Below are 19,452 nucleotides of genomic sequence, written 5' to 3' on the forward strand. Positions count from 1 at the left end.
CATGGTGCCTCAGTCCTGGTGTACATTTAGAGCTTATACTGACACCTTGTGGTATGAGCTTTGAACTGCAGGCTTGAGTTGTACTTTGGGGAGAATTATTTTATTCAAGTTGATGTGTGTGTGTTTTTGTGTGTTGTCAGGCAGAGGAGGAGCGGGACGGCATGGAGAAGGTCAAGCTGGACAACAGGAGGATTCTCTTCAACCTGCTTCCTGCTCATGTGGCTCAACACTTCCTCCTGTCCAACCCCAGAAACATGGTGTGTCCTACATAGACGGACAGACGGACAGATAGACAGACAGACAGACACAGGCAGGCAGGCAGTCAGACACAAACAGTGTTGTTTCATAAAGGATATTACCTTTCCTTCAAAGGATCAATAGTACCTTGCCATATACAGAGCCTTCGGAAAGTATTCAAATTCTTTGACTTTTTCCACATTTTGTTACGTTACAGCCTTATTCAAAAATGTATTAAATTGTTTTTTTCCCTCATCAATCTACACACAATACCTCATAATGACAAAGCACATTTTTTGGTGGGTAATGTTTTGCTTTAAAAAAAAAAATGTAAACCTGGAAATATCAGTCTTTACACCCTTTACTCAGTACTTTGTTGAAGTTTGTTTGGCAGTGATTACAGCCTCGAGTCTTCTTTGTTATGATGCTAAAAGCTTGGCACACCTGTATATGAGGAGTTACTCCCATTCTTCTCTGCAGATCCTCTCAAGCTCTGTCAGGTTGGATGGGGAGCATCACTGCACAGCTATTTTCAGGTCTCTCCAGAGATGTTCAATCGGGTTCAAGTCCGGGCTCTGGCTGGGCCACTCAAGGACATTCAGAGACTTGCCCCGAAGCCACTCCTGCGCTGTCTTGGTTGTGTGCTTAGGGTTGTTGTCCTGTGGAAGGTGAACCTTCGCCCCAGTCTGAGGTCCTGAGTGCTCTGGAGCAGGTTTTCATCAAGGATCTCTCTGTACTTTGCTCTGTTCATCTTTAACTCAATCCTAACTAGTCTCCCAGTCCCAGCTGCTGAAAAATTCATCAGAACAGAGAATCTTGTTTCTCGTGGTCTGAGAGTCCTTTAGGTGCCTTTTGGCAAATTCCAAGCGGGCTGTCATGTGGCTTCCATCTGGCCACTCTACCATAAAGGCCTGATTGGTAGAGTGCTGCTGAGATGGGTGTCCTTCTGGAAGGTTCTCCCATCTCCACAGAGGAACTCTGGAGCTCTGTCAGAGTGACCATCAGGTTCATCGTTACCACCCTGACCAAGGCCCTTTTCCACCGATTGCTCAATTTGGCCAGGCGGCCAGCTCTAGGAAGAACCTTGGTGGTTCCAAACTTCTTCCATTTAGGAATTATGGAGGCCATTGTGTTCTTGGGGACCTTAAATGCTGCAGACAGTTTTTGGTACCCTTCGCCAGATCTGTGCCTCAATACAATTCAATCTTGGATGTCTAGGGAAAATTCCTTCGACCTCATTGCTTGGTTTTTGCTCTGACATGCATTGTCAACTGTGGGACCTTATATTGACAGGTGTGTGCTTTTCCAAATCATGTCCAATCAATTGAATTTACCACAGGTGGACTCCAATCAAGTTGTAGAAACATCTCAAGGATGATCAATGGAAACAGGATGCACCTGAGTTCAATTTTGAGTCTCATAGCAAAGGGTCTGAATACTTATGTAAATAAGCTCTTTCTGTTTTGTATAATTTTTTATTAGCAACATTTCTAAGAACCTGTTTTCTCTTTGTCATTATGGGGTATTGTGAGTAGATTGCTGAGGAAATATTTTTATTTAATCAAGTCTGTAACGTAACAAAATGTGGAAAAAGTCAAGGGGTCTGAATACTTTCCGAAAGCACTGTATACTGAACAAAATAAATACAACATGCAACAATTTCAACAATTTTACTGAGTTACAGTTCTTATATGGAAATCAGTCATTTGAAATACATTTCTTAGGCCCTAATGTATGGATTTCACATAACTGGTCAGGGGCGCAGCCCACTTGGGAGCCAGGCCCACCTACTGGGAAGCCAGGCCCAGCCAACCAGAATCAGTTTTTCCCCACCAAAGGGCTTGAATTATCTTGGCAAAGGAGAAATGCTCACTAACAGGGATGTAAACAAATTTGTGCCCAACGTTTTAGAGAAATAAGATTTCTGTGCGTATGGAAAGTTTCTGGGATATTTTATTTCAGCTCATGAACCATGGAACCAACACTTTACATGTTGCTTTTATATTTTTGTTCAATACACAGTACATCTATTTGGCCTAGTGACTAAGGTTGGCTATGTGTTTTTCTATAGGATCTGTATTACCAGTCCTATGCCCAAGTCGGAGTGCTGTTTGCTTCCATCCCCAACTTCAATGACTTCTACATTGAGCTGGATGGGAACAACATGGGAGTGGAGTGTCTGAGACTACTCAATGAAATCATCGCTGATTTTGACGAGGTGAGGATGTTGGCTGCTACAGTTTACTGGGATATTAACATTATTTGTTGCCTTCTCCTGTGTGTAGGTGTAAATCTAATTTTTCCTCAGCTCATGGATAAAGAATGCTATAAGGACATAGAGAAGATCAAAACCATAGGCAGCACCTATATGGCTGCTGTGGGTCTAGTCCCCACCATCGGAACAAAGGCAAGTGTGTGTGTTTGTGGTGCGGTCTTGAGTGTGTTTGTTAAATAAATAAAAATATATATGAATATAACGAGGACAATGAATGAATGTGATAATTAAATGTAACCTTTGTTTACGTCCTTGCTCCCTTCTATAGGACAAAAGATCTGTCTATGATCACCTGAGCACAGTGGCAGATTATGCTATTGAGATGTTTGATGTACTGGATGAAATCAACTACCAGTCATACAACGACTTTGTCTTGAGAGTGGGTATCAACGTGGGTCCGGTGGTGGCAGGGGTGATCGGGGCCAGGAGGCCTCAGTATGATATCTGGGGGAACACAGTGAACGTGGCCAGCCGCATGGACAGCACCGGAGTACCTGGCAAGATACAGGTACTGTCAGGGCTGTGCACAAACATACCGACTGCCTTTGTAGGCAAAATGTCAACATTCATAGGCCTATATATTTCCTGCAACAACACACTCACTCATCACATATTGTAGGCAAGCTAGTGACAGTGACTCCTAGGCGAAGAGATGACATGAGATGATTGACATGGGGAGAAGAGTGGCTATCAGCTGACCAGAGAGAATGAGAATGGGGCAGCTGGTAGCCTAGTGGTTAGAGCGTTGGACTTGTAACCAAAAAGTTGCAAGATCGAATCCCTGACCAGACAAGGTAAAAATCTGTGGTTCTGCCCCTGAACAAGGCAGTTAACCCACTGTTCCTAGGCCGTCATTGACTTGCCTAGTTAAATAAAGGTAAAAAAAAATGCTAGTGTAAGCTAAATATGCTAACTAATTAGATAGGCTGTTGGAACAAACTTGTTTTTACTTGATTTGAGTTTGTTATGCTGCTGACATCTGCCTCTTACTAACAAGCAGTCAGATTGCCCCATTCTTTGTCCATAACAGTGAGAGACACGAATGACAGATCCAACTCAAAAGTAGCCTCCTACCTACCAGTAGCCTCCTACCAGTTGGCCTATTCATGTCTCCCCACCCAGTGCCCGCAGCCAGTGGCCACGCATGCAAGTCAGAGGAGTGTGCTCTGAGCGGGAAGGCAGGGGAGAGGGTATTTTCTGAGATTTAAGAGCTTATAAAATCAGATAGTTTGATGTTTAATTTGTTACATTCAAAATTAAACAAAAATTAAAAGACTACTTTTTTAAAAACCACAGAGCTGCTAGGGCACTTTATCAAAGGCGGGCAAGTGCTCAGGCACTGGTTGAGCCCTATCTGTGCATGTGCCTGTGTACTGGTTGAGCCCTATCTGTGCATGTGCCATGTGTACTGTATTAAATAATGTGTTATGATTGAGGCCTGTTGATTGGCCTAGAGTAAATCTCATTGTATGACAGTGGTATAATCTCTCTCTCTCTCTCTACCTCTCTCTCTCTACCTCTCTACCTCTCTCTCTCTACCTCGCTCTCTCTCTCTCTCTCTCTACCTCTCTCTCTCTCTCTCTCTCTCTCTCTCTCTCTCTCTCTCTCTCTCTACCTCTCTCTCTCTCTACCTCTCTACCTCTCTCTCTCTCTCTCTCTCCCTGTCTCTCTCTCTCTCTCTCTCTCTACCTCTCTACCTCTCTCTCTCTCTACCTCTCTACCTCTCTCTCTCTCTCTCTCTCTCTCTCTCTCTACCTCTACCTCTCTCTCTCTCTACCTCCCTCCCTCCCCAAGGTAACAGAGGATGTGTACCGGATCCTGGGGGATAACTATGACCTGGTGTGCCGGGGCAAGGTCAGCGTGAAGGGTAAGGGTGAGATGCTCACATACTTCCTGGAGGGCAAGGTCCACAGCACTGGCTGTGCCCCCACGTCCTCCGTGGTGCGCTCTGCCAGCCTGAACCGCCGTGCACACTCCTGCGGAAAGGCCAGCGTTCCCACCAAACTGGGCAGCGTCAACTCTGTCGCCAGCTTCACCGTCCGGGCTAGCATGGTTAGCCTCGGTGGCATGGGTAACAGCAGCTCTAGCCCCAGTGTCAACGTCCACCCCACGCAATGCTTACCCTCGCACTATGTGCCTACTCTGGGAGAGGAGGAGGAAGAAGAGGAGACAGAGGTAGATGTGGGAGGAGTGGCTGTGTAGGTAGGTGGAGAGAAGAAGCGCTGCACTATTGTAAACTTGAGCTCCAGGGTCCTGGGCTATAACATCCATCAGGACTAGATCCACTGAGGGTCCCACTACAGAATGAACCAAGGTCTCCTGTGGGTAACTGGTACACTGGGATACTGGGACAGTCCACTGCACAATGGATCAATGGAGGGATGCTCCTCCAGGAGCTACCTGGTTCTGAGGATGGTCAGATTGGATATCTGGACAATCACACCAAGTATAAAATCCCGATTGCAATCAACCTGCGGACTTGATTGGGTTTGTGTAAGTTTTTGTGACAGTTGTTGTGACTTGCCACCATTTGGAACCACATACAATCAACTGAAGAATTCCAGCTTCCAGGATTGGAACACCATGCTCCTGATGACTTAAGGGTGGCAGCCAGGTGACAGTGTGTCGTCCCTCTGTGTGTGCACAGTCCCAAAAAGGGGTCATGCACACACAACCCAGTATTATCCACATATAAGAGGACTGATCATGTTATTAATACTTTTCTATGTCTTCTTCTGATTATGCCAAGGATACATTCCATCCTTCACAGTGTAAATACAATCTGTGTACTGTACGTATGGTATGCATGCAAGTGTGTATTTCTACACAAATATTTATATGTGTGTATGCATGTGGGTGTTCTTAAATCTTAAACGAATTAGCACAAATACGTTTTTATACATTCAAAGAGTTCTCAAAATCTCAAAAGGCTTTTGAAAGGTTTTCGGCAGTTCATGAACTGTTAGTGCTGCTCATATTGCTAGGATAGATTGACTGGTCTGGTTCCCCATCGAGCGCAAACCAAAGCTATGAGCTCCTTTAAGATCCTGTGGTTTAGTACATCGTCCTTCACAACAGGAGCACAAATGCCATCTAGGTCTCTGGATTTCTAGAGCAACGACGGAAAAAGTCATTCAGGCAAAACAAATCTGAAACACTCAATAGGCAGGATATATGGTTTACTGCATATGACATTTTTTACGTCTCATGGATCCAAACAAACATGTATCGGATGAGGGTAAGTAACATAGTATTATTTCTAATGTAGGCAGCCGGGAGAAATACACACCCTTTGTTTGCTTCTGTGACCTTGTTGAGCTCGTGTATTGATCAAGGCTTGTTATTCGTCCATTGCTCTGCTCTGATAAGGATTATGTGTGGGAGTGTGTGTCCTGTGTCGGCTACACATGCAGCAGGCTTTGAAAGTGAGGTCGGTACGAGAGGTATTGGGTAAGGTACATTGGCTTTGACCCACAGAGCGATAAGGATGCCCTTATCCCTGAGTCCGACTGACGTGCGATGTAGAACTCTAGTGAATGCCAAACCTGGTGCGGCCGCGTTAGTGTGAACGGTAAGTTTACACACGTTCTGTATGTCTTACACACACACACACATCCAGCGACATACACATACTCGCACCTTCACACATGCTTTTAAACAAACCCACACACACACAGACATGCACCCCTGCGCACATCACACACACACACACACACACACACACACACACACACACACACACACACACACACACACACACACACACACACACACACACACACACACACACACAAAATCAGTATTCTGCAAATAAGTACAGACTTAGCAACCTACGTAGGGTAGGAGCTGTAGAATCACAGTTTCCAGCTCCCATACCGTAGATTAAGCCTGGCCATTAGACAGATACAGTAGGTGACGAATTTCACTTGATCTGCAAAAATGTACATCCAGTTTCAAGTATTTTGCCTTACTTCTATGAAAGCTTACAGTGATTGAAACATGCCTTTTTATCTGATCACTTTGATACACAGACAGTGGTACTTTTGTAAATAGATTACTACGGCTATAAACAACGTATCTTGTACAGTTATCTCAGATTTTGTAATAAACACATTATTGATGTACAAAATACATGATCTGAAGACTCCAATCTTAAGTTTCTTGATGTAATGTGTGTGTGTGTAGGAATGAAATGAGGAATTAGGTCAAGATTCTGGAATGCTGGCGCCCTGGGATGCCGAGTCATGTTCTTGATGAGGTTAGTCCTCGTTAAGTATGTTATTTTTCTCCCGGAAAAAGGAATCCTCAAATCACCTTCCTAATATTGAGTTGCACCCCCCCCCCCCCCCCCCCCCCCCCCTTGTCTTCAGAACAGCCTCAATTCGTAGAGGCACGGACTCTACAAGGTGGCGAAAGCGCTCCACAGGGATGCTGGCCCCTGTTGAGTCCAATGCCTCCCACAGTTGTGTCAAGTTGGCTCGATGTCCTTTGGGTGGTGGACCATTCTTGATACACACGGGAAACTGTGTGAAAAACCCAGCAGTGTTGCAGTTCAGTGTGTCCATTCACAAACCTGTGCATCTAACATACCACCATACCCCGTTCAAAGGCACTTAAATCTTTTGTCTTGCCCATTCAACCACTGACACACTCCATGTCTCAATTGTCTGAAGGCTTAAAAATCCTTCTTTAACCTGTCTCCTCCGCTCCATCTACACTAATTCAAGTGGATTTAACAAGGGACATCAATAAGGGATCATAGCCTTCACCTGGATTCAACTGGTCAGTCTATGTCATGGAAATAGCAGATGTTTTTATGTTTTGTATACTCAGTGTTTGTGTTCAATGGGGTTTTCCAGCTCCATTTGTTAACCTTTGAACCAACATGGTTCTTACAATAACAACTTCCCTGCAAAGCTTCAGCTGCCCAAAGTCACTGACAATGGCAAATTTACTGAGTCTGTGTTACTTTCCACAGATAAACCTAGAAATATCCCAAATGTTGAGCGGCGGCCAATGCTTTCCAATGTTTTCCCAGTGTTTTGTGGTTTTCCAGGGGCTTAATCAGTATAACAGTTAAGTCAATACAGAGCTGGCCTGGCCTGCTCAACAGTACTCCCTGGTTTACCCAGTCTGTTGTGGTGTTCTGTTATAACCTGTTATATTGGAGGATGACTAGCCTTTCGGGGGTTACTCTAACCGTAGTTGATAATACTATCGACCTCATTAGGTAATCCAGTTGTGTGTCAGTCACTCACAGCTCTGCTTATATGGATCTGTGCCTGTAGGATTCCCAAGGTAAAAACACTGGCTACATACTGTAAGTAACTGGGTAGCATTGACAGTGGATGTTGAATATTTGCGTCAGGTAGCCTAGCGGTTAGGAACATTGGGCCAGTAACCGAAAGCTTGTTGGTTCAAAACCCCAACCCGACTAGGAAATAAAATCTGTTTATGTGCCCTTGAGCAAGACATGTAACCGTAATTGCTCCTGTAAGTCACTCTGGATAAGATCGTCTGCTAAATGACCAAACATTTTACATTTGAACCAAAATAGATTATTTTAGGTTCATTAAGATAATGTGATTCTAATATTTGCTGGTCCTAAAGGCATTGATGCTATGGACTGGCCCGCCCGTTCCCCAGACTTGAATCCAATTGAGCACATCTGGGACATCATGTCTCGCTCCATCCACCAACGCCACGTTGCACCACAGACTGTCCAGGAGTTGGCGGATGCTTTAGTCCAGGTCTGGGAGGAGATCCCTCAGGAGACCATCCGCCACCTCATCAGGAGCATGCCCAGGCGTTGTAGGGAGGTCATACAGGCACGTGGAGGCCACACACACTACTGAGACTCATTTTGACTTGTTTTAAGGACATGACATCAAAGTTGGATCAGCCTGTAGTGTGGTTTTCCACTTTAAGTTTGAGTGTGACTCCAAATCCAGACCTCCATGGGTTGATAAATTTGATTTCCATTGATAATTTTTGTGTGATTTTGTTGTCAGCACATTCAACTATGTAAAAAAAAAAGTATTTAATAAGAATATTTCATTCATTCAGATCTAGGATGTGTTATTTTAGTGTTCCCTTTATTTTTTTGAGCAGTGTATTATATATAGCCCTGTTCAGTTCATCAGGTTCACATGATCTATTTGCTAAAACTAATCAGCTCATGAAAAACGAATGATACAGCTGCTGGAACCTATCCAGGAAGAAGAGGAGGAGGAGGATGAAGAGGAAGAGTCTTCAGGTGCGGAGGCCTTGTCGGGACTCCAGTTCTCTGGATCAAAGTAGTGCTGCCCAGGTGGAGATCAACTATCTCTCTGTAGGCCTACCATATCCAACTCCTTCCCAGACAACAGGGGACGTCTGGGATGAGGAGACCCGACCAGGGTTCATCCTCCCTGGGAAACAGAGAGGCTAAAGGGGAAGAGGATGGAGCTCAGCTCGAAGTAGAGGAAAGTAGGCTGCTGTCCCCAGCCCTCTTCTCACTTTATATTTTTTGTCGACGTTCGGTGCAAGTATTTCAATTTATTCCAGTCTCAGCTACCCACCAACAGGAGAGGGAAACAAACACATTGCACAAGGAGGAGACTCCTGGTCATCGTCAGATCGTCAGATGAAGAGCAACCAACTACACCACAACGACCACAGAAGAGGAGAGGGAAGGACGAGCTACCACCACCACAGAAGAAAAGAGGGGCTAGAGGACGAAGAAAGGTGCCAACTGCACTAAGTACCAATAATAAGCCTGTAGTCATGATGGTCTGGACAAACAAAATATATCAAATGTACATTTCCCTCCAGACAGTAAATGTGTTTATAGAGATTGAATAATTCAATTACAGTGATCAAACACACATTTTGATAATCTGTCCATGATACTTTTTTCAATTTATCCTCCTAGGATGATCCTTTCCCACAACGTCTGGTGAATCTTATGCATTGAGGAGGCTACAACATATGAGCTGGTTGTTGAGTAGACTTGAAAAGGGCACATGCAACATTGCAAGACAAAAAAGTCTGTGTCACCAATTCACAAAAAATAATGTTGATTCATGACCATGAATTAGGACACTGAGAACAGGTGACACTCCTAACCAACCTATTGTGTTTGTCAACATCTACATATGACATGGTAGCTTCAGTTGGTGTGACGTGACACACTGACCAATAGTTCAATAATTACACAAAGTCACCATGCTTCATCACGTGACGAGAAGCATGGGGTATCTCATAGAGGGAGAGAGAGAGAGAGAGAGAGAGAAAGTTTGTGTGCAAGTGTGTATCGAGGTATGGGGAAGGGGTGTTCAGTGTTTACCTTAGATAAAGTGTGATGAACTAATACTTAACCAGGAAATGACCATTTACAAAAGGCTTTCTCCAGACAAACATGTTATGGTTGCATGGTTATGCAATTGAGAGGATGATCGTGTTTATGTGACCCACAGATGACCCCTATTTCAACCACATGGACTGACCAACAAATATGTTTAAGTAAAATAGAATCAAGTCATAGCCAGTTCATGACTTACCTATAACTTCTGACCCTATCATGAATGAATCTCAATGCACAACATCATCAATCCCTCATTAATTTGTCTACCACATCATACAGTATGTATTTGTCATTACATTTCAATAGATACCCTTCTTAAATATATTCTTGCATCTTCATTATGATACAGGTCATAAGATAAGACCACAAATAACCGTCTATGGGTCAAAACACACACACACACGCACACACACACACACACACACACACACACACACACACACACACACACACACACACACACACACACACACACACACACACACACACACACACACACACACACACACACATATGTTTTCCAACATCACCTTGTACAATTACTGTACTCCTCGTCCCAGAGTAAATATTGACGACAGGGCAGGCAGGCAGCTCCAGTGAACCTCAGTTCAGATCTACGCACTCTACCAGAGGTCAACCACCCATCCATCCACCCTCCAACCCAATACAGATGCTGCTGCTGCTCTGTCCGTCCAAAATATTGAATATCTGGAGTGACTGGTTCAAACATTAACCTCCCTGAGGGTCAGAGTTCTGTATAAATACTGCAGCTCTTCTGTTTGGAGAATTCAGTGCAGAAGGATAGAAGGAAACCTAGAACTACCCATCTACAGTATATTGTGCTAGTCAAAAGAACTCGAAAACTAAGCAAGAACTATACTTGCAGATTCTTCCTACACCTGAAGATTTCAGATTCAAGATGCTTGGATTATATGAGAAGTTGACCCTGCTGGCAGCGGTGTCATTGTCCCTTCTGGCCTCTCTGGCCCTGTCTTCCCCCGTGGTGGGTCCAGAGCCTATCCGCTGTGCCCCCTGTACCCAGGAGAAACTAGATGAATGCCCGGCCATCTCCCCAGACTGTAAGCAGGTTCTAAGGGAGCCGGGATGTGGCTGCTGCTTAGCATGTGCCCTGGCGAAGGGGGCCTCCTGTGGGGTGTACACGGCCCACTGTGCTGAGGGGTTAAAATGCAGCCCTAGATCTGGAGACCCCAGACCTCTCTACTCTCTCACCAGGGGACAGGCTATCTGCACCGAGGACGAGGGACAAGGTAGACTCAGCTTTCTGTTGTTGTGTTTTAGTTTTTAAATAATTGATTAAAAAAAAATATATTTTTCACATGCTTCATAATCAACAGGTGTAGACTAACAGTGAAATGCTTACTTACTTACTTAATGCTTACTTCCCAACAATTCAGAGAGAAAAATAGAAAAATTATAGAAAGTTAATAACACAAGGAATAAATACACAATGAGTAAAGATAACTTCCTTCCTTCTTTCCAATCTACAAATTAAACTTTTTTTGACAACATAATACAAAATATATAATGTGAACTAATGCTAAAAATTCTATACTTACCCACTCAGTTCTCTCTCTAATCCACAGAGGAAGTAGAGTGTTTGACAGACCACAGCTCCCTGCCCTACCTCCTGGGACTTAACACCCCCTTTGACCCCAGAGATGAGGGGGATCAGGAGAGCATCAAGGCCAAGGTCAATGCCATCCGCAAGAAACTGGTGAAACAGGTACGCACAGTATTCAATCTGACTTTCTGTTAGAGTTAGTTAGGTGACTTACTGTTAGAGTTAGGTAGCTAGGTCATCGGACTGTAATGGTGGAACAGGTGGGCACAACATACCACTGGGGACTATTGTATAAAGCTTCTCAGAGTAGGAGTTTTGATCTAGGATCAGGTCTCCCCCTCTCCATGTAATATTATTAATTGTGATCTAAGAAGGCTGAACTGATCCTAAATCAGATGCTTTATACGGCCTTGACTTACTTTCTTCTTCTTTACCTTTAGCTTAATGCAGCAAAGGGCCTCTAAAACCTGACTTACAGTTCAGGTCAATTTAGCTCCTAGCCACCAGAGGAAGCTGTTGCCATTTTAACAAAAACCACCAAGCCTCAGTGGGAAAGTGTTATTCTCTTGAGATTAAATTAGCTTTGAATTTAATCACGTGGTGATTTAATCTGTTTCAGTCAGATATAACTACTTATTTCATATGTATTCTGTGTCCATATTTCTGTGTGTATTATATGTGTTAGATGTTCATTGCCCTCTCTCTGTCCTACCGCTAGGGGCCCTGCCACATTGAGCTGCATGCAGCGCTCGACAGGATAGCCAGCTCTCAGCAGGAACTAGGAGAGAAGTTCACCACCTTCTACCTCCCCAACTGTGACAAACATGGCTTCCACAAGGCTAAGCAGGTAAGCAGCCTATGTGTCTACTTCTGGAGCTGCCTCGATAGAGAGGGGTTGGTGTGTTTAGCAAGAGCATTTGCTCATTGGTGGTTGATAGTAGGGCCAGGTGATCTGATCAAGAAGACTCTGGTTCCTAGTTGAGAGTTCAATCAAAAATAGCAATGTACTTAAGTTGATCCATGTCGTTTAACATCTTTCTCTCCCTTTTCCCCCCTCTTCTATTTTGTTTTAGTGTGAGTCATCTCTGGTGGGACCCCCTGCCAGGTGTTGGTGTGTATCCTCCTGGAATGGGAAGAAGATCCCGGGGTCAAATGACCTACTAGGAGACTCAGAGTGTCAGCAGGAGCTCACTCACTAAAGCATGGACGCTCCGACATACATTTACAGTATGCATATAATCGGGCACATACAAGCACTTGCACAAACACACACTCACACTCACATACCCCTGCACGTACGCAAGCACAGTTCCATGAATGCACACGCACACACACACACACGTACGCACGCATGGACACACGGGTATGGACATATACTGTGTAATTTTTTACTCATCTTAAACACTACTTAACACATACCTACACACATCAACATCCACCAAATGTACTGACTTTCTTTCTACAAATCCGTACAAAAACACTCTGATTCACATGAGCACACAACATAACATTTTATTTAAAAAAAATAGAAATTACTCTTAATTTATTTACATGACGTATCACGCCTTATTTATTCAAAACGTGTATGTGCTTACTAGTATGAACCATTTGTAATTTTTAGATTATTTATATGTTTGTCTATTTTCTGATTGTAAATAGGGCAACAGTGTATACATTTGTGTTTCTGACTAAATAACTCCATCTCTGAAGACCACAGGTCTCCAGCTCTGCCAAACCCAGTTCAGGGTCTTCAGAATCTGTTTTTGATTCATTCAACCCGGTGGACTTGTGCACTGTAAATGAAACAACATATCCATTCATTCAGTCAACATGTTGACAGTGTCGGAATGTATTCTCATTGATATTTCCTCAATGGGCATCGGGGAAATACTTAAAGTGCCACAAGTATGCATCTGCTGGCCAGGCACAAACATGTCACTGCTCATCCAAGCCACTGTTTAGTCTTTATCTACCTCTACTGGTCTGTGCAGGTCTTCTGGTTTAGCAGAGGTTTGTTGTGACACTCGTCGGCACATACACAGACTCCTCATGTAAAGTCATTGTTTTGTTTGTCTGAAATTACGTCTTATCTCTTTTGTTTCATTTGATGCCATGATTAAATGTCTATTTATTATATGTCAAGCCCCTGTTCCTGACAGTGAGTCAGAAATAAACTCAGCAAAAAAAAGAAACGTCCTCTCAGTGTCAACTGCGAATATTTTCAGCAAACTTAACATGTGGAAATATTTGTATGAATGTAACAAGATGCAACAACTGAGACATAAACTGATCAAGTTCCACAGACATGTAACTAACAGAAAAAAGTAACAGTCAGTATCTGCATTAATGCAGCCACCAGCTGCATTAAGTACTGCAGTACATCTCCTCCTCATTGACTGCACCGGATTTGCCAGTTCTTGCTGTGAGATGTTACCCCACTCTTCCACCAAGGCACCTGCAAGTTCCCGGACATTTCTGGGGGGAATGGCCCTAGCCCTCACCCTCCGATCCAACAGGTCCCAGATGTGCTCAATGGGATTGAGATCTGGGCTCTTCACTGGCAATGGCAGAACACTGACTTTCCTGTCTTGCAGGAAATCACGCACAGACCGAGCCTTATGGCTGGTGGCATTGTCATGCTGGAGGGTCATGTCAGGATGAGTCTGCAGGAAGGGTACCACATGAGGGAGGAGGATGTCTTCCCTGTAATGTACAGCGTTGAGATTGCCTGCAATGACAACAAGCTTAGTCCGATGATGTCTGAGCACTGATGGAGGGATTGTGCGTTCCTGGTGTTCCTGTAGTTGTTGTTACCATCCTGTACCTGTCCCGCAGGTGTGCTGTTCAGATGTACCAATCCTGTGCAGGTGTTGTTACATGTGGTCTGCCACTGTGAGGACAATCAGCTCTCCGTCCTGTCTCCCTGTAGCGCTGTCTTAGGCGTCTCACAGTACAGACATTGCAATTTATTGCCCTGGCCACATCTGCAGTCCTCATGCCTCCTTGCACCATGCCTAAGGCACACCTACGCAGATGAGCCGGGACCCTGGGCATCTTTGTTTTGGTGTTTATCAGAGTCAGTAGAAAGGCCTCATTAGTGTCCTATGTTTTCATAACTGTGACCTTAATTGCCTACCGTCTGTAAGCTGTTAGTGTCTTAACGACGGTTCCACAGGTGCATGTTCATGAACTGTTTACTGTTCGTTGAACAAGCATGGGAAACAGTGTTTAAACCCTTTACAATGAAGATGAATGAAGTATCTTGATTTTTACGAATTATCTTTGAAAGACAGGTTCCTGAAAAAGAGATGTTTCTTTTTTTGCTGAGTTTATGTCACGAGATATGCTGCTAATAATTTTTGTTTGCTTTTTTACAAATCATGTATAGCCTCCCTTACGAAAAATAATTGCAGTAAGTTTGCAGTGTAACTGCAGTTAAAGTGCAGTACACTGCAGTCATTCTGCAATTACTTCGTCCAAAATACCACAGCCGTCTGCAGTTACTGCACTTTTATGTCAGTTTCAAAACTGCAATCTTTTTTTTGCTATGTTAGTTACTCTGTTGTAATTCTGTGCTTTCATTAAACATGTTAACCTCAATGGTTATTGTGTACATGTTTCGGTAACATAGGACAAGTAAGGATACGGCAAATGTGGAGAGAGTTGAATGAAGACAACAATGCCAATAACTTCATAAAATTAAGTATTTATTTGAAGTGAGGAAATGTACAAAATCACTCTGCCATATACCAGAGGTCCTTATATATCCCCTGGCTTTAACCCCAAGGCAAGGAGAACAGTTCTTTCTCAACAAATTATTATAAAAAACTTACAAGATAGTGTTCAAGATCCTGAGTCTAGAATAGTACCATATTATCTATAGTGTGCTACTATAGACCTGGTCAATAGTGGAACACTGCATACTGAATAGGGTAACATTTTGGACAGATCCCTTGTTTGAACCCAAAACACTTCCAGAGCTAGCAACATGCTAATATCTCCAACTTCCTCTAACAAAGATTCACCCTCAACAGAATCTCTAGTGGCAAAATTGAGGGTTATCATCAAGTTAATTTGTAAAAAAACTATTCAGAATCTCAGCTTCATTAATAACAATCATGGACATTTAGAAATTCAGACAACACACAAATATAAATCACATAGCAATAGAAGCTGGCGTCAGCTTTAATGCATTTATTTGTATACAGCATATTGGCCTTGAACCTAGACACAACTAAATGGTGAAAATGTATTTCTTAAAAACAGAAGAACAGGCTCAAAAACATGTGGGCACACACACGCACACAAATACACATGCACACAGTCGTGAAAGACTTTATCCCAGTAACCAGCTTATGCAAACTGACAAAGAGGAGGAAGAACGACCACACCATTGACTGTGGGGAATGTCCCTCCCCTCTCTCTGTACATTGAAATCCAAAATAAATATGTTCCACTGGTAGATGTGTAGGGAATGTACTTAGATAGTGTACTAAACATTAGGAATACCTTCCTAATATTTAGTTGCACCACCTTTTGTCCTCAGAACAACCTCAATTCGTCAGGGCATGGACTCGACAAGGTGTCGAAAGTGTTCCACAGGGATGCTGGCCCCTGTTGTCTCCAATGCTTCCCACAGCTGTGATAAGTCAGCTGGATGTCCTTTGGCTGGTAGACAATTCTTGATACACAAGGAAACTGTTGAGCATGAAACTCCCATTCAAAACGGTGCGCCTGGCACCTACTACCATACCCTGTTCAAAGGCACTTAAATATTTTGTCTTGCCCATTCATCCTCTGAATGAACACATACACAACCCATGTGGCAAGAGGGTTGGCATTGACAAGATGGCGCCGGACAACAAGGCTGACGTTTTACGTATTCCTAACCAATTGTGTTTTTGTTCATTTCTTTGCATTGTTTGTAACTAATTTTTTTACTCATTTTGTACATAATGTTGCTGCTACCGTCTCTTATGACCGAAAATCCCTTCTGGGCATCAGAACTGCGATTACTCCAACGGACTGGCAAAATCTTTTTTTCCTTTAAACGAGTCCGACAAGCCCGATGTGAATGATATACTGCTTTCCCGAGAACAGGCCCAGATCCCCGTCATTTGAGTGAAGAGAAGGTGGAGAAAAAGGGGCCAGAGGGCAGGCTGCCTTCTGAGAATTCGTGGGCGATCGAATAAACCCCCACTTCCTTCCATTCTGCTAGCAAATGTGCAATCTTTAGAAAATAAAATTGGCGACCTATGCGGATAGAACAGCGGCGTCTGGTAAGACAAGGGGCGGCGGACTATGAATTTTTGTAAATAACAGCTACTGCACGACATCTAAGGAAGTCTCGAGGTATTGCTCGCCTGTGGTAGAGTATCTCATGATAAGCTGTAGACCCCATTATCTACCTAGAGAGTTTTCATCTGTATTTTTCGTAGCTGTCTACATACCACCACAGACTGATGCTGGCACTAAGACCGCGCCACATGAGATGTATTTCGCCATAAGCAAACAGGAAATTTAATGCAGGGAAACCTAAATCCGTCTTACCAAATTTCTATCAGCATGTTAAATGTGCAACCAGAGGGAAACATACTCTGGACCACCTTTACTCCACACACAGAGACACATACAAAGCTCTCCATCACCCTCCTTTTGGCAAATCTGAACATAATTCTATACTCCTGATTCCTGTTTACAAGCAAAAATTCAAGCAGGAAGCACCAGTGACTCGATCTATAAAAAAGTGATCAGATGAAGCAGATGCTAAGCTACATGACTGTTTTTCTAGTACAGACTGGAATATGTTCTGGGATTCCTCCGATGTCATTGAGGAGTACACCACATCAATCATTGGCTTCATCAATAAGTGCATCGATGACATCGTCCCCACAGTGACCGTCGTCCCCACAGTGACTGACCGTACATACCACAACCAGAAGTCTTGGATTACAGGCAACATCCACACTGAGCTAAAGACTAAAGCTGCCATTTTCAAGGAGCGGGACTCTAACCTGGAAGCTTTTAAGAAATCCCGCTATCCCCTCCGACGAACCATCAAACAGGCAAAGCGTCAATACAGGACTAAGATCGAATCGTACTACACCGGCTCTGACACTTGTCGGATGTGGCAGGGCTTGCAAACCATTACAGACTACAAAGGGAGGCACAGCCGAGAGCTGCCCAGTGACACAGCCTACCAGACGAGCTAAACTACTTCTATGCTCACTTCGAGGCAAATAACACTAAACATGGATGAGAATACCAGCTGTTCCGGAAGACTGTGTGAGCACGCTCTCCGCAGCAAATGTGAGTAAGACCTTTAAACAGGTCAACATTCATAAGGCAAGTGTCTTCACTGACATTTTCAACCTCTCCCTGTCTGAGTCTGTAATACCAACATGTTTTAAGCAGACCACCATAGTCCTTGTGCCCAAGAAAACTAAGGTACCCTGCCTAAATGATTGCCAACCCGTAGCACTCACATCTGTAGCCATGAAGTGCTTTGAAAGGCTGGTCATGGCTCAAATCAACACCATTATCTAGAAACCCTAGACCCACTCCAATTTGCAAACTGCCCTAACAGATACACAGATGATCTCTATTGGACTCCACAATACCCTTTCCCACCTGGACAAAAGGAACACCTATGTGAGAATGCTATTCATTGACTACAGCTCAGCGTTCAACACCATAGTGCCCCCAAAGCTCATCAATAAGCTATGGACCCTGGGACTAAACACCACCCTCTGCAACTGGATCCTGGTCTTCCTGACGGGCCGCCCAGGTGATAAGGGTAGGTAACAACACATCCGCCATGCTTATCCTCAGTCCCCTCCTGTACTCCCTGTTCACTCATGACTGCATGGCCAGGCACGACTCCAACACCATCATTAAGTTTGCAGATGACACAACAGTGGTAGGCCTGATCACAGACAATGACGAGACAGCCTATAGGGAGAGGTCAGAGACCTGACCGTGTGGTGCCAGAATAACAACCTATCCCTCAACGTAGCCAAGACAAAGGAGCTGATCGTGGACTACAGGAAAGGCGGGCCAAACATGCCCCCATTCTCATGGACTGGGCTGTAGTGGAGCAGGTTCAGAGCTTCAAGTTCCTTGGTGTCCACATCACCAATAAAGTAACATGGTCCAAGCAACCCAAAACAGACGTGAAGAGGGCACGACAAAACCTATTCCCCCTCAGGAGACTGAAAAGATTCGGCATGGGTACTCAGATCCTCAAAAGGTTCTACAGCTGCACCATCGAGAGCATCCTTACTGGTTGAATCACTGCCTGGTATGGCAACTGCTCGGCCTCCAACCGCAAGGCTCTACAGAGGGTAGTGCGTATGGCCCTGCACATCACTGGGGCCAAGCTTCCTGCCATTCAGGACCTCTATACCAGGCGGTGTCAGAGGAAGGTCCTAAAAATGGTCAAAGAGGCTTCTAAACAGGTTCTACCCCCTAGCCATGAGACTCCTGAATATCTAATAAAATGGACACCCAGACTATTTGCATTGCCCCCCCTTTTACACTGCTGCTACTCTCTGTTGTTATAATCTATGCATAGTCACTTTAATAACTCTACGTACATGTACATATTGCCTCACCTAAACCAGTCCCCCCCGCACATAGATACTGTACCGGTACCCCACTGTATATAGTGTCACTATCGCTATTCTACTGCTGCTCTTTTATTACTTGTTACTTTTATTTATTTTAAACTGTATTGTTGGTTAGTAAGCATTTCACTGCTGTATTCGGCGCATGTGACTAATACAATTTTATTTTATTTTATTTGTCTCAATTGTCTCCAGACTAAAAAATCCTTCTTTAACCCATCTCCTCCCCTTCATCTACACTGATGGAAGTGGATTTAACAAGTAACATCAATAACGGATCATAGCTTTCACCTGGATTCACCTGGTCAGTCCATACCATGGAACGAGCAGCTATTCCTAAAGTTTGGTACACAGTGTATATGAGTTGCAAAGGAAAGATGAGAACAAC

At 43.9% G+C, this 19,452-nt stretch overlaps 2 protein-coding genes across 2 annotated transcripts in view; both read left to right on the forward strand.

The window, feature by feature from the left end:
• Positions 1 to 4,714, forward strand: part of LOC120020682 (adenylate cyclase type 1-like) — a 72,925-nt gene extending 68,211 nt beyond the window's left edge. The window contains exons 16-20 of the mRNA XM_038964385.1: positions 141 to 257; positions 2,309 to 2,455; positions 2,546 to 2,644; positions 2,781 to 3,020; positions 4,307 to 4,714. Coding sequence (XP_038820313.1) covers positions 141 to 257; positions 2,309 to 2,455; positions 2,546 to 2,644; positions 2,781 to 3,020; positions 4,307 to 4,714 — 1,011 coding nt within the window. The remainder of the gene's footprint in view (positions 1 to 140; positions 258 to 2,308; positions 2,456 to 2,545; positions 2,645 to 2,780; positions 3,021 to 4,306) is intronic.
• A 5,915-nt stretch (positions 4,715 to 10,629) lies between these two features.
• LOC120020299 (insulin-like growth factor-binding protein 1) lies at positions 10,630 to 13,635 on the forward strand. The gene is made up of 4 exons (XM_038963864.1): positions 10,630 to 11,125; positions 11,462 to 11,601; positions 12,158 to 12,286; positions 12,513 to 13,635. The coding sequence occupies exons 1-4, from the start codon at positions 10,777 to 10,779 to the stop codon at positions 12,636 to 12,638; spliced, it is 744 nt and encodes a 247-aa protein (XP_038819792.1). The 5' UTR covers positions 10,630 to 10,776; the 3' UTR covers positions 12,639 to 13,635.
• The last annotated feature ends 5,817 nt before the right edge of the window (positions 13,636 to 19,452 follow it).

This window comes from Salvelinus namaycush, chromosome 25, assembly GCF_016432855.1.
Source record: "Salvelinus namaycush isolate Seneca chromosome 25, SaNama_1.0, whole genome shotgun sequence".
NCBI classification, from domain to species: Eukaryota; Metazoa; Chordata; class Actinopteri; order Salmoniformes; family Salmonidae; genus Salvelinus; species Salvelinus namaycush.